Genomic DNA, 15,474 nt, shown 5'->3' on the forward strand with positions numbered 1-15,474 from the left:
AAAAAAAAAAAAAAAAAAAAAAAAAAAGTGACCTTGAGATCCTACAGGCATGTTTTAAATGTCATGCGCTTGGACGAACGATATTTTTTTACTTTTTTATTCTCGATTTCTCTTTTAAGCTAACTTGATCAAGTTTTCAATATTCATCTTTGAGCTACGCTCATGTCAATATGTCAACGTAAGAAGGCTAAAAAAAAATTAAAAAAAAAAAATTCTAGTTTAGTCCAACTTCATTAGTTTTTATTCTTTATAATAGTAAGGATTGAGCTAACAATGTATGTAACCAATATTGTGTCCAAAATTAGGTTGACTTTATGTATATTGAAGATTAATTATAATAATGGAGAAATATGTCCCTTAATCCTCAACATTCATCCAAAGATACCAACTCCAGATTCCAAATCAACTCATGTATTGTGTTCATAAGGGTTAGAAATTGAAGTTCAATTTGTTGTTATTATGATGTCATTAAGAAGGTACGAATATGAACTTTGAAGAGATTTTTTTAGATATCAAATTCTCTTAGTTCTTTTGTTCTTAATCGAAGTTGTTGTTGAGCACCGGACATCAAAACTCATACACAGAAACCTCTGTTCTACACTTAGCCCCACCAAAGGGAACAAATCCTCATCATCTGAATCAGCCCAAAAATGGAGACTATCTTGTGCTCTTCATGCCCTGTTTTCTAGCTTTTCTGCTGACCCAATTTCGATTATGGGTCTGATATGATGTCGGCAGTAGATGATGCCATCGAAGATGGCGGCGCCGTCGCCGGCGATGATGAGATTTTTGTGGCTGTCGGGAAGTCTGTGGGGGGAGCTACGAGTGTGCTTCAGTGGACTCTTCGTCGCTTTCCTGGTAAAAAAGTTCGTCTACTTCATGTTCATCACCCATCTCTCCGGATTCCAACTCTCTGTAAGTTCTTTTTTTAACTTAGTTTTGCTGGAAGTTGCATCTAAAATTTGAGTTTCTAATTCTTTTGTGTGTTGTTCAGTTGGAAAATTAGCAGCAAATCAAGTTAATGCGCATATGGTTGCTGCATATAGGAAGAAGGAATGGGAAAAGACTATCAAGATTTTGAGTACTTATTTATCTATTTGCTCTGATGCTAAGGTAAGGCTCTTACAATGACGATAACCATGTAACAGTTCAAATCCACCGCTACTCGATATTGTCTTCTTTGAGATTTCCCTTCTGGACTTCTCCTTAAGAGGTTTCTTCACCTTATAAAGAATGATTTGTTCTTCTCCCAACCGAGGTGGGATCTCACAATCTATCCCCTTTAGGACCCAGCATCCTCTTATGAAGAATGCGATTTGAGACCCCTAATCCACCCCCTTCGAAGCCCAGCGTCCTTGTTGGCACACTACCTCGTGTCCACTCCCTTCGTGGCTCAGTCTCTTCGCTCACACATCGCCCTGGTGTCTGGCTATGATACCATTTATAACAGCCCAAGCCTACCGCTAGTCGATATTGTCCTATTTAAGCTTTCTCCTTTTTAGCTTTCTCGGAGAGGTTTCTACGCCCTTATAAACAATACTTTGTTCTCCTCCCCAACTGAAGTGGGATCTCACAAACAAAATTTAATAACTTTGGGAACTTGAAATAATCTAATCTAATGACACTTTCAGGTGAGAGTTAGTTTTGCTGCCATGGAAGCAGACCATGTTGGGAAGGGTATCGTGGATTTGGTTGATAAACTTTGTATAAAGAGGCTTGTTATGGGAACTGAAGTCAGTGTACAAGATAAGTAAGTGTAAACAATGATTGGTGGATTAATCATCACTGTGTTTCTGACTTGAATGTAAAAATTTGAATACAGCTTCATGAAGATCAATAGAAGGATGTCTAGAACAGCAGATTACACTGCTAAAAATGCTTCCTCCCTCTGTGAAATATGGTTTATCAACAAAGGAAAGCTTGTGTCGACACGACAAGCTGCTAAATGTCCAAGTTTTTTGATGTCACAAAGACAACATTCAATGCAAATTGCTGAAAAATTGAGTCCATCATTTCAATGTAGTGATAGCGAGAATAAGTCATTCTCATTAGATTTTATTCAATCCTGTTCCACGAGTATCTCCATGAATATCAAAAATGGAGAATGGATTGAAGGAGAACTAGCTCCCTTGAAACATGAAAGGGGTTCGTCCTCTGAGGAGGCCACTAAAAATTTGGAATTGCTGGCTCTAGAAGCCATGAACAAGGTGAAATTAGTGGTCGTTTTGCTTGTGTCTGCCTGTAATTGTTGTACTTAAAATGAGCTTCTTTTTTGATAGGCTAAAGTCATTGAGTCTACTTGTTCATGTGAATGCAAATTACGAAAAGAAGCTGAGTTTTCGTTAAGAACTACAATCCAGGAGAAGGAGAAGCTCATATCAGAAAGAGAGCAGCTGCAGCTAGAACTTTGGAGGACACTGAAAAACATTGCTCTTCTAGACTGTCAGACACAGAGAGTAAAGCTTCGGCAGGATGAAGCAGCTAAAGATTTGGAGCTCATTCAAGTATCTGTTTCAATTCTATCGCAGGAGAAGCAGAAGTTCAAACAACAGAAGGCGAAAGCCTTGCATTGGCTTGAGCGGCGGAAAAGTGGACAAGCTCAGTCTGCAAATTGTAGAAGCTTGATTGGATTTGTTGAAGAATTGCCTCAGCTGGATGAATTTTCATTGTCTGAGATACAGACCGCAACGTGTAATTTCTCCGAGAGCTTTCAGATTGGTCAGGCGGGCTATGACTGTATGTACAAGGGGGAGATGATGGGAAGAACTGTTGCCATATCTAAACTGCATCCTCATAGTATGCTGCAACCATCAGAGTTCCAGCAAGAGGTTGGCTTTCTGCTTCGTCTATTACAAAAGTTTAATTTGTTTTCTTTTGTTAGTGTGATACCCCTTGGGTTGGAGAGGGGAACGGAGCGAGTGTGAAAATCTCTCCCTGGTGGACATGTTTTAAAACCTTGAAGGGAAGCCTAGGAGAGAGCCCAAAAAGAATAATATTTGCTAGGAGTGAACTTGGGCTGTTATAAATGGTACTAGAGTTAGGCATCGAATGGTGTGCCACAGAGGACGTTGGCCTCCAAAGTGGTGGTGGGTTGTGAGACCCTATATTGGTTGGAGAGAGAAATGAAGCATCTCTTATAAGGGTTAGAAGAGGAGTTTCAAAACCTTGTGGGGAAACTTATAAGAGAAAGCCCATAAAGAACAATATATGCTAGCGATGGGCTTGGACTATCACGTATTAAAGTTTCGACAGTTAGAAAGGATGGTTGTTCATGATAGATATTTGCACTTGCAGGCATATGTTCTTGGCGAATTACGACATCCTCATCTGGTGATGTTGCTCGGTGTGTGTACCGAAGCCTGGTCACTAATATTCGAGTACTTGCCGAACGGAAGTCTCCAAAACCACCTTTTTTCAAAGGGTAAGACTCCATTGACATGGAGAATCCGAACACGAATAGTCGCTGAAATCTCAAGTGCCCTCTGTTTTTTACACTCTTCCAAGCCTGAAAATCTTGTCCATGGAGATCTTAAACCTGAAAACATCCTTCTAGATTCCCAACTTAGCTGCAAGATTGGTCATTTCGGTATTCGCCGGTTAGTATCTGAGGAGTTCCGCTACTTCCAAAGTCTCCCAATGAGCACTGTGCCTAAGGGTGCTTTCTCCTACACAGATCCAGAGTTCCAAAGAACCAAAGTGCTAACTCCTCTATCTGATGTCTACTCATTTGGGCTCATCATTCTGCAGCTACTCACTGGAAAACCAGCGGTCGGACTAGCTAGTGAAGTGCGAAACGCATTATCGTCTGGACAATTAGAACTGGTTTTGGATTCATCTGCTGGAGAATGGCCAGAAACTGTTGCTACGAGATTGGTAGACTTTGCTCTGCAATGCTGTGAATTGAAGAGTCGAGACAGACCGAAAATAACACCCGTTATCGTTAGGGAACTGGAACAGTTATATGTCTCAGAAGAGAGACCAGTGCCACCTTATTTCTTATGCCCCATTCTGCAGGTAACTTTGTGTTCTTAATGTATCAGAAAGACTCTTCCACCAAGGCTCTTCTGATATATGAACTGTGTGGACTTGTTTCAGGAGATAATGCAGGATCCTCATGTTGCTGCTGATGGATTCACATACGAAGGCGAAGCGATTCACTCGTGGCTGAAAAATGGTCGTGAAACTTCACCAATGACCAATTTGAGATTGAATCATTTGCAGGTAACTCCAAACCACACTCTGCGGCTTGCAATTCATAACTGGCTTTGTAAATCATAACTTGCAAGTACAAACTTTCCATTTCATTGTATATATGAATCTCTCTCCTTTTGAGTTCCGAAAGGGAACAGTTCATCATGAAATATGCAAGTTTCTTACAATTGTCAAAATAATGAGAAACTTTTGGCTTTCTTATTAAACTCTGCAAGGCAGACAAAACCAAACACTACCAGAGATTGTTCAGAAAATTTACTCTCTGAGGTATCATGTTCATTTGTACATATAAATAAGACATAGGATCGTGATGGAACTCGAAACCTATCCCTATCTCGAAAGCAACGAGGCATTCGATTCAGGTTCATCAATGAAAGGATGATACTCATCAGGTGAAACTCCCTCTTTAAACTCCTTACCACTCAAAAGGGGGTTGGACTCGAGCACGCCATTATCCCATCTATTGGACCCTTCCTTGTTTGGAACCAAGTTTTCTTTGACACTTTCTCGAGTTTCAGGCTTCTCGATCCCATGGCTATCGACTACATAAGCCAAAGCTTCATGGTTTCCTTGTGGGTTTGCTGCCTTCTGATCTGGCAAAGCCTGATGTTCTTGGTTAAGATTATCAGAACTGTTGAAGTTTGAATTGCACTTTCCATATCTTGCAATGGATGAAGAACAATCTTCCAGAACTCCTTGAGACTTTGATCTGGAAGAGAAGCTTCCAAATCCAAGAATCCCTCTTGTCAACTTCCTAGCCTTGTCCCTCTCCTCTTTGAGAAAAGACCTTTTTTCAAGAAGGTTCAACATCCTCTCTGATTTGTTTCTAACTGAAATGCCCCAATTGAACCTGTAACCAAATTAGCATCAAATACATAATTTCCCCACAAACAGATAGCTTTCGACGAACAAACAAAACACGAAAACGTCTGAGTAATATACATTAGTGAGAAGTTGATAGGCAGTACCCCTTTTCATCAACATATTGGAAAGTTCCCATTTGGGAAATAACATGTTTGTCACTCTGAAACTCCTCTGCTACACTCTCTGGTCCATGAGTCAAGAGATGTTCAAGAATGATGAGGGAGTTGTAGCAAAGTCTCCAATTCTTCTTTTCAAATTTCAGCAATCTGCCTTGCAAGTTTGTTTGCTTAATCAATCATGAATCAGCACATTCAAAGCCAAAACTAAATTTTAAGAGGAATTTAAAAGTAAAAGCTCTGGAAACTATCTCCCTAAAGAGCTGACTGCTATTAAGGATTTTGCCCATGATGATCAGAGGATCTAATTCATAAAACTGTAAACAATGATCAAATAAGAACAAAGCTAAAACCTTTTATGGAGAATAGCTACAATTCTCCAATAGTCATCGACCTCAAAAGCTGCCTTGGAAATTGAACTCAAAGTTCTTGCATCTGGGTTTCCACTGATAGCTTCTTCAGTCAATCTAAAATGGAAAAAAAAAAAAAAAAAACATGATCAAGAGCAGCACATGAACATGAAGAACATCAGCACCAGGAAGAATTAAGTTACAGTTCAGCAGAGGTGACATCCGTGAGGGCTAATCTAGCAGTCTTGATCTTCTCCTTGAAAAAGAAAGAGGCTTGCTTCTTCCAATCATGGAAAGAGGGAGAGGCCATACCGTCGGATTTGCTCGAGATGGACATGGTATGATAAATCAAAAACCCTTTGGTGTTCTAAGAAAAAGATGCTCGATTTGGAGCAAACATTAGGTACAGACAGAAAGAAGCATTCAAAAGATGCCGACAAAACCCACCAAATGCTTGAAAATTAGAAGGGGGAGAGAGAGAGATGGTGATGTGAGCAAGAAAAAAGAATGGTGGAAAATGAAGACCAAATGGAGAGGTTGAAGAAAGGGTTGATCAGGGATTGGGTTTGAGAGTTGAATTTATGGAAATCTGGGAGTGTAAAAGTCAAAGTGGCTAACTCATTTTAGGACTGATGGACGCCGATCGTTGCGGGTTTGAAGCTTTAATAAATGGATTGTTGACACTCACTTCTCAGCTCCCTTCGCCGCCTATGGAGCTTCTGACCCATTTTTCTTGCTATCTATGAAACTACTCCTTTTTATTTCCATTTTATTTTTCTCTCACAAGTTTTGTATAAGTTTTTCAAATAATATTTTTTCTTTATTCTTTTGCAAATTGAAATGCTTAAGAACATGTTATAATTGTATTAATAATATGGTTTGAAGAAATGAATAAACATTATGTATCATTGATAGGGTAGTGGTTTGGAGTGTACATGGTTGGAGCTGACATAAGTTTAGGGATTTTGTTGAACCAACCCAAAAGTTAGGGTCGGTTGGATTGGTAATTCAATTCAACTCTTTATTTTTGGGTTTAGGGATTTTGTTGAACCAACCTAAAAGTTGGGGCTTGTTGGATTGGTAATTCAATTCAACCCTTTCTTTTTGGGTTGGGTTCAAGTCGGTGAAACAATGGAGCGCCAAGTGGAGAAGTCCAATGAGATACAGAGTGGAGAAGTCTAATGGAAGTGGAATAGAGAGTTGAGTGTAGAAACCGTTAGCAATGACGTCCAACGAGAAACACAGAGACAATTTAGCGGAGAAATAAGAACTGAGAAGAGAGTACAACGGAGAAATAAAGAGGCGAGCGACGTTGACGTCCGACGACACACAGAGACAAGACGAGAGGAGTCGAATGAAAAATAACGAAGTCAAACGCTGTAATATGAATTTGTGAGACTGCTATGTCGTTTTACTTACCCAGTTACCCTCGAGGTTGAAGATGAACGCTGCAACGTGCAGAAGCACAAGGGGTAGGGGCAGACACTAACGATGGCTCATGGGTTTGGGGTGTGTGGGCTTTTGCGGCATGAGCTTGAGGCTATTTTAATTTTTTTAAAAGGTTTTTGGGTTGAGCCAAGTTGACCCAATAATTTAAATTTCAAACTCGAACCCAAGCTAAACTGGTTAGGGTCCGAAAAACAAACCTAATCCAAACCCAAAATTCCTTTAAACCCAATCCAACTCTTATAATTCAGGTCGAGTTTGGATGAACACCCTTTAAAACCTTTAAACTTTAGCAATGTGGTAAAGTAATTTATTAATAAGTGGTTAATAATAATTTTATAACTAATCAAAATGCGTAAAGAGTGAATAGACGAAGGGCAGCAACAGTAAACTTACATGTCTACTTCACAATCAACTAAACACAATAAACCGTAGAGTTGTTAATCATACGGAATTTGGATGTAGGCTGCATCATAGGACAAAGGGAATATCGACCCTACTCGACCCTACTCCATATGATCGAATCGATTATCTTCGTCCATAGTATAAAAGATTTTAAAATTATCACAAACTTAGTTTAGGTAGAACGATTCGAACCCAGACACAAGGGGTAGAGAATGGGAGGATGGGAGAAGGCCTATGAAGTTGGGTTGATCGTGACCGTCGGTTTATAATGCCATCCTGTCATCCACTTTTGTTTAGGGTCACGTGTGGGGGCATAGATCTGGAGCTCCACTCAAGCAACTCCAAAGCCTGTGGGCCAACCTTCGTCTTCCACTTTCTAGCTGGCATTCCACCTAATTCCTAGCTCCTATAATTTAATAATATTCATAACATCACTCTTTTTCTTTTCCTACCACATTATCCTTTTTTTTTTTTCTTTTTTTAATACTATTAAATTATTCTAGTATCTAATAATAATTTTAAATTTCTACCCAACATTTAATTAAAATTTACTTTTAAAACTTCAAATTTGTAATTTAATTTTAATCAATAATAAAATGAAAACTTAATGATTATCTAGATTAAAATAAAATGTATTAAGAAACATTAATATAATCAATTTTATTTTTAGTTTTATGTTTAATTTCTATGTATTATATAATAACCATCTCAATTCTTTTTTTAAATCTTGTTTCTAATTAATTAATGTCTGTACATGAAATTAATGTTTTTTTTTTTTTTTTTTTTATAAATTAAAATGAAATTACCTTGAATGATCCTCGGAGTTCGGCTTGGGCAGAACTAGAGCCCAGGGAAATGGCTGCAACCAAACAAACGAAACCTGATCTGTTGGGGAAGATGACACATGAGGAAGCAACATCTCTGAGCCACAAATTGCTTCCCCTTCCTTCCTTCCTTCCATCCTTCCATCCACCATTTTTGCTGCTCATAAACACCTGCAAATCCAAAACTGAAACCACCGCAGATCTCCAAAACCAGTATGATTTCTTTTAATTTACACGACACAGAGATGGAAATCAACGGAACGAATTACAGGAAGAAAAATTGGCTGCTGCTTTTTGTAGCCCAATTCATTCAAATCACCGTGTAAAAAGAGACCCAAAAGAAAAAAAAAAAAAAAAGAAACCCGTAATATGAAAACAACTGTCACGGGGAAAAATCAATAAAATATTATACTACTGAATTAAATACAATGCTATACAACAACAACATAGAGTCAGGAAGAAATTCAGTATGCCGTTACCGGCGGCAACCGATCGGATTTCCTCACGATACCCTGGTGGAGATGAAAGATGCAACGGCGGTCCATTAGATTGTGGCGACATAGCTGCCACTGCATCCGGCGGTTGAGCGCTGACCATAGTTTCATTCGCAGGCTTGATCGTCATCATCGGATTGTTCCCAAATATCTCCTTAGGCAATAGCACTTCCGAAACCCCAAAAATGGCGACCGGCTTCTGATCGAACACCGTCTGAGTCACCGATGCTTGAACAATTCCGGTATTGATCCCAACCGAGCCGTTAACTCGCGAAATGTTGAGCGTGAAGCTACCGGCGCCCATATCCTCCGTCGCTAAAGTGGGCTGAACAGGGTTCACAATCGATTCCAAAGACCCGAGAGGGTAATAAGAATGAAGCACATGAAATTTCAAGACAACGGCCTTCTTATCCGCTGGCAGCGACTGGAGCTTCACTGTGGGCGGAAGGTCGGAAAACGCGGAGTCAGTAGGAACGAAAAGCGTAATCCCAGCGCCGCCTTCATCGGCCTCAAACTCATCAACAACACCAGAAGCCAAAAGCATGGAGGCAGCAACATTAAAATTATGGCCATCAATCAAAGCCCTAGTAATATTCAAGCCCAAAGGCGGGCGAGTCTCTGACGCCATGAGATCAAATCCATAAGGGACAAGAAGGGAATTAACAGCAAAGATACTAACATTATAAGGAAGATTCTTGAGAAGCGTCAAAACAGTAGCATTGGAAGAGGAGAAAGGAACAGGGGAGTGAACAGAAACAAGACCATCGAGCGGGTCACGAGTGATGTTGACGGAGCCGAAATCGCTAGTGGCACGGCCAGTGGTTTGAAAGAGAGTGGTGACGAGCTTGCCGGAAGGGGAGATCTGACGGAGGTCGGAAGGGGAGAGGTATTGGAGGAGGACATGGTAGCGGAGGACATCGGCAAGGGAGGATTGAGGGATACGGTGAGTGAGATCGGAGGAGGCGGCGAGGTAGGAATTGGGGACGGCGAGGAGAGTGAGGGAGGTGAGTTGGTTGAGATCTGAGAGGATGGAGGCGGAGAGAAGGGCGGCGAAATCGGAGAGGTCGGGGAAGGAGGAGAGGAGGGAGGAGATGTCTAGGGCAAGGATAGGGGAAGGGGAGGAGGAGGAGAGGAGGAGGAGGAGGAAAACGAGGGAAGGGATAGGGGTAAAATGGGAAATGCGAGTGCCCATCTCTCTGGTGTGAAGGAATGGGGGGAGAGAGAGAGATAGAGATAGAGAGAGAATGGGTGGCCGGAATCCTAATGGGCGGAGTTTATGGGTTAGGTAAAGTGGGCGGAAGGGGGAGTGAGAGGGTGTGGAGGAGGAGGATGGAGGATGATGCGGATGTGTGTTGTCGTATTCAATATTCCTCTTATACCCCGCTTCTGCTCTCCGCCAACTGTTACCCTGCATTCTAACAACACTCTCACACTCTTATTGGATTTTGAGCCTATGAAATTTTTATAAAAAGATATTAATAGAACTTTAAAAATTTTAAATTGCAATATTTTTTTAAACTAAATAATAAATTGTTTTAATAAAAAAAATACAAAATTCTAATTTATTTTTATTAATTTAGGCTAAAAAAAACCAAATTGTCACTCTTGTTCCTCCCTTGTACCCAGCCGCGCGCCAACCCCTTAGCGGCCGTACTCGTCGAGAAGCTACCCACTAGTCATCTTAGTTGACGGCGTCCTACTGCGCGCGACACACTCACGAATCGCCCTGCCGCGACCACGAGCGCCGGGGAATGACGACTCTGCGCGTTTCCTCTTCCAGCGACTGATACTCCAAACGGAGACGCGAATCACCTGCGGTGCATCTGTCGGCGGCAGCGCTCCATTCTGAAATACCGGCACACTTCGCTTCTCTATCTCCGGTGATTCTCGACGTTAGCACCCACGGCGAATAGCTGCGTGATCTCCTCCTAGCGACAAAATTTTGAGCTAGGAGATAGTGACCCATAACCCGAACGACCCCCTGGATAGAACACCCAGAGCCTTTAGGGTTCAAATCTACAAAATTGAATCATTCGAACTCAATCCTGCAAAGACTCAAGCTTTACGGTAAGGATTAGTTGGAAATGGCTCGCTCTAAGCTCTTTTTGGATTCCTTCAATGTTTAGGTTTGGACTGTTCGAATTAAGTTTAAAGTCGACTTTGTCTAAGAACCCTTTGTAATCTCTCACGAACGTCCTTCAATTTCGATTGTGGTTTCTGAACTGAGTTGTAACCTTGGAACTTTGTCTTTCTTGATTCAAGAATTGATAGAATAGCTTAGAAGCGATTTAAAATGTGTTGTAAGTAGTTTCTACTTGTGGAGTTTGTATACCTTGTATGCTATGTAAGCTGGATGCTTTGTTTTACTTGTTTGATATGTGTGTTTTAATTTAATGTTATATTGAACCCGATTGTATGTTTTGATGTGTTAAGCACATTAAGTTATTGTTTTGTGTTGATTAAGCATGTACTGATGTTGGTCCCTGCGTTAAAAGCATGTTCATGTAGTTATTAGGCTGGAAGCATGGTCTAGCAAGCATGTATAAGATGTGCATATCTGGGTTGTTTAGAGCCTGATTGTTAAGTTGTGTATATTTGAGTTTGCAATCCAGGAAAGCAAGGAGAATATAAGGATCTCGGGTGTAGATGGTCAAGGGTTGATATTATTTTAAGGAAATTAAAGTGAATATCAATGCCTTGAGTATAAATGGAGGTTTGGTATGTCGCTTTTTGGTGTCAAGGCTTTGGGTATAAATGATTGAGGGTCGACATGCCAATATTGGATGAGAGGAGCACCACGACCTTCAGTATAAATGGTCAAGGGTCAGTGATGAGTCTTATGGTAAGTATTGGGGCCTTGGGAATAAATGGTCAAGGGTTGATGCACAGTTCAAGGCTTAGGGTATTAATGGTCCAGGGTCGAACGTCAAGTTCTATAGAGAAGTGTTGAGACCATGTGTATAAATAGTGAGCTATAAATGGTCAAGGATTGGTGTGATGAGTCGTGTGGAGTCTGGACATAAATGGTCAATGATCAATGATCAATGCACAGTTCGAGGCTTTGGGTATTAATGATCAAGAATCAAATGTCGAGTTTCATAAAAGTGTTGAGGCCCCAAGTATAAACAGTCGAGGATTGATGCATCTCAAAGATGTGGGAAAGATTAATAAGAGCTTGGGAAGGGCTTGAGAGAGCTATAAACAGTTTTGAGGATTCAATATTGTCTTGAGATAGAAGTTGAGCATGTATAATATGAGCATCATGCATGATATAATTTTGATAAGTGAGCATCACGCATATTACTTGGTTTCTCGTGGTGAGAAGTATGATCTTATGATATATGTTGTATGTCGTTTGGATGACTGACAAGAGCGTTTCTGTCCGGTACGTGACTTTGGATGGCTGGCCCACTTGGGGAAACTTATATGGTTTTACCAAATTCCTATTCTATGTTTTCGTCGTTATATTACTTGGGAACTCGGGGATCATTTCTTGTTAATGCTGCTGGATTGCGGGAGTCATTGTCCATTTTTCTGGTTGCAAAATAGTCATAACTAGCCATCTGTGTAAACTTTTGTTTTCCTGCTAATGTACAAAGACTAGTAGGTTTTATATCTTAAGTTATTTATTTATATATTATTACTTTTTACTGAAGCTTGCCATGGAATCTTTTCAATTGGAGTTGACCTCGCTCCCCTTATCAAAATCATAATTGTTCTTGCTTCAATTGATTGATATTTAAATTTTGTAGATCTCTTTATTCTAGTTCAAACTTTATAACTTTCCAAAGCATGGATGATGTTTAAGGCGCGAGAAAAGGGAGAACGATGAGGTTTTTGTGCTTGAGAACGATGAGGTTTTTGTGTGTAAAACAAGTTCTATATTTGAGAGGCTTGAGAGAATCCTCAAGTTTTCCATGGCTTTTTTCTGCCATTTCCTATTACTCAGATACTCCCTCAAAGACTAAACTTGCCCCTTTACAGGTTTTTCTTTACTTCTCTTCCATTTTTTCATTACTTTTTTCAATGCAAATTTTTCTACTCATGTTTGGATTTATTGGGTTCCACAGGAAAGGAGAATGATAGACAGGTTTATGGTGTATGCCAAAGGAGGTGATGGTGGAAATGGATGCCATAGCACTCGCCGTAGTAGGCAGGATCGCCACGGCCAACCTGATGGTAGGCTTTATGTAATTATTTAATCTCTTAGTTTACACTTGTCGTCTAATCATTACTATGATTCGAGTTTCAATGGTCTAATTTGTTGATAAATGAAAAGTTGATGTTTTTTTAGAGGAAAAGATTAAACAGTCAGATATTATGCAGTCTTGGATTCAGCAGCTTTAAGCATCACATTTTATGCTGCTCTTTCTTTATGTTTCTGCTAATATCGTATTAGAATGATAGTCAAGGAAGATCGAATGGTCCCCTTGGCGTGTATAATTAGGAACTGTTCCCCTTGTCATGAGATCGCTGCTTGACTCTACCACGACGCTTCCTTTCTAATTGATGCAGGTGGAAATGGTGGAAGGGGGGGCAATGTCATTCTTGAATGTTCCGCTGCTCTCTGGGACTTCAGCAGTTTGAAGCATCATATCGTATGCTCGACTCTTATACTCATGCTAGAAACAACTCGGAAATGAATGATAAACTACCTTTAGAGTTATTGAATTACAATATCAATCAATATTCCTATCATCTCTTGCAGAATGCAGGTAGAGGAGGACATGGATCTTCAAAAAATATGATTGGAACCAGGGGTGCAGATAAGGTCATCTATCCCTTCCCCATCCGTATGTGCGCGACTTTGCTGCCTTTTGTTGTCTCTTAATTTTCCACTTAATCTATACATTTAAGTAAGTTTAAATTGCTCTAATTATGAATTAGGTAATCATATGACAGCTTTATTGAACAATTGTTATCAGATCTGACACAGTGTAGTAGAGAAAGGGTAGAAAGAAGTGAAATGTTGGACAAATTAGAGTGGCATAGTTTATAAAAAGAATTGATGTTGTGATACCACATTGGTTGATGAGGAGAACGAAACACCTTTTATAAGGGTGTGGAAACCTTTTCCTAGCAGATGTGTTTTAAAGCCTTTAGGGGAAGCTCGAAAGGGAAAACCCAAAGAGGACAATCTGCTAGCGGTGGGCTTGGGCCGTTACAAATGTATTGCTTTAAAATCAGGGTAGGTTTACACATGCTACTGAATTTTGTCCTATTGTCTATGTTTTTCTCATCTATCTATTATATTTGATGATACCCCACCAAGTTACTATATTTGATGATAGATTGTTCAAGTACCTATTGGCACTGTCATTCATCTTGTGGAGGGTGAAGTTTCTAGTGTAGTCGAACATCATTCGTCAACAGATTTAGACCCCTGGCAGATTCCGGGCGCACTAGTTGATGATCTCTCTGGTAGTTCCTCCCAGAAGTCTCTTGAATATTCAAATAGAGGAGAGGAAGTTGAATCGACCTTCACCAATACTCTCTCATCGTGTAATAATGGTAACTATAATGCTAAAAGTTCGTCATTCAGGAGGGAAACCTTGGAAGTTGCATCAACCAATGGGATTTCCCAAGTTCTTGCATCTCCCGACAAACTCGAAAGTTCAATCGATGATGATACTACAGAAAGTAAAGAAATGAGATACAATGTTGCAGAATTGACTGAAGTAGGACAACAAATAATCATTGCTCGTGGAGGGGAAGGTGGTTTGGGTAATGTTCATGCTCTCAAAGTTTCAAAGAAGCCTAAAGCCTCAATGGCTGTGGGGCAAAAGGACGAGTTCATAAACTCTGATGTATCTGAAATCAACGAGTCCAGAGAGCGAGTTGGTTCACCCGGGACTGAGACCGTGATTGTTTTAGAACTTAAAAGCATTGCCGATGTTGGCTTCGTTGGGATGCCAAATGCTGGAAAAAGTACTCTTCTAGGAGCGATTTCTCGAGCAAAGCCAATAGTTGGTCATTATGCATTTACTACTCTGAGACCAAATTTGGGGAACTTAAATTACGACGACTTATCAATCACAGTAGCTGACATTCCCGGACTTATAAAAGGTGCCCACGAAAACCGTGGACTTGGACATTCATTCTTGCGTCACATCGAACGCACGAGGGTTCTGGCATACGTTCTAGACTTGGCTGCTGGTTTAGATGGTAGAAAAGGGATACCCCCATGGGAGCAGCTGAGAGATTTAGTAGCAGAGCTTGAACACCATCAAAAGGGGTTATCAGATCGTCCATCCTTAGTAGTGGCTAACAAGATCGACGAAGAAGGGACCGAGCAAGTGTACGAGGAATTAAAGTCAAGAGTGCAAGGAGTTCCAATCTTTCCCGTGTGTGCCGTTTTGGAAGAGGGTGTTGCAGAGCTTAAAGCTGGGCTTAAGAGCCTTGTAAATGGTGAAACATCTTACAGGCTTAACATAGATGAAATTATTATTGATTAGATATGTTTGAACTCTGCCATTTCATTTCATTTTTGCTACAGCTGATACAACTTTAGAGACTATTTATGCGGCCTAGTTGAGTAGGAGGTCGTAAAAGTATAACTTTTCGTGTTCTTTGTGGGTGACGATCTTCATTTGAACCTTCATCTTAGATTCCAATGTTGAAATCTATGTGGTAGAGGCGTATTATTTCATGCTATCTTCCTAGGATGTATCATCATTCATTCAACTTGAATGTGTATTAAGAACAAAAGGGGTGGATTATTTATTTGATCATCCAAATGAAAACAAATTGGTTGGTGATGAAA

At 40.3% G+C, this 15,474-nt stretch overlaps 4 protein-coding genes across 4 annotated transcripts; 2 read left to right on the forward strand and 2 right to left on the reverse strand.

Moving 5' to 3' along the window:
- Positions 1-407: 407 nt before the first annotated feature.
- LOC111492727 (U-box domain-containing protein 33-like) lies at positions 408-4,419 on the forward strand. Its single transcript, XM_023142157.1, has 8 exons — positions 408-915; positions 995-1,113; positions 1,632-1,750; positions 1,823-2,207; positions 2,280-2,828; positions 3,295-4,014; positions 4,096-4,279; positions 4,335-4,419. Exons 1-7 carry the CDS (start codon positions 726-728, stop codon positions 4,276-4,278), a joined length of 2,265 nt encoding a protein of 754 aa, XP_022997925.1. The 5' UTR covers positions 408-725; the 3' UTR covers position 4,279; positions 4,335-4,419.
- LOC111492730 (clathrin interactor EPSIN 1) lies at positions 4,390-6,269 on the reverse strand. The gene is made up of 4 exons (XM_023142159.1): positions 5,746-6,269; positions 5,546-5,659; positions 5,181-5,342; positions 4,390-5,062 (listed from the first exon to the last, which is right to left on the reverse strand). Exons 1-4 carry the CDS (start codon positions 5,877-5,879, stop codon positions 4,543-4,545), a joined length of 930 nt encoding a protein of 309 aa, XP_022997927.1. The 5' UTR covers positions 5,880-6,269; the 3' UTR covers positions 4,390-4,542.
- Positions 6,270-8,482: 2,213 nt separating this feature from the next.
- On the reverse strand, positions 8,483-10,110 carry LOC111492729 (fasciclin-like arabinogalactan protein 4). Its single transcript, XM_023142158.1, has one exon. The coding sequence runs from the start codon at positions 9,901-9,903 to the stop codon at positions 8,629-8,631; it is 1,275 nt and encodes a 424-aa protein (XP_022997926.1). The 5' UTR covers positions 9,904-10,110; the 3' UTR covers positions 8,483-8,628.
- A 187-nt stretch (positions 10,111-10,297) lies between these two features.
- Positions 10,298-15,337, forward strand: LOC111492781 (probable GTP-binding protein OBGM, mitochondrial). Its single transcript, XM_023142225.1, has 6 exons — positions 10,298-10,778; positions 12,464-12,695; positions 12,782-12,890; positions 13,227-13,309; positions 13,420-13,482; positions 14,003-15,337. The coding sequence occupies exons 2-6, from the start codon at positions 12,540-12,542 to the stop codon at positions 15,164-15,166; spliced, it is 1,575 nt and encodes a 524-aa protein (XP_022997993.1). The 5' UTR covers positions 10,298-10,778; positions 12,464-12,539; the 3' UTR covers positions 15,167-15,337.
- The last annotated feature ends 137 nt before the right edge of the window (positions 15,338-15,474 follow it).

This window comes from Cucurbita maxima, unplaced genomic scaffold, assembly GCF_002738345.1.
Source record: "Cucurbita maxima cultivar Rimu unplaced genomic scaffold, Cmax_1.0 Cma_Scf00018, whole genome shotgun sequence".
NCBI lineage: Eukaryota > Viridiplantae > Streptophyta > Magnoliopsida > Cucurbitales > Cucurbitaceae > Cucurbita > Cucurbita maxima.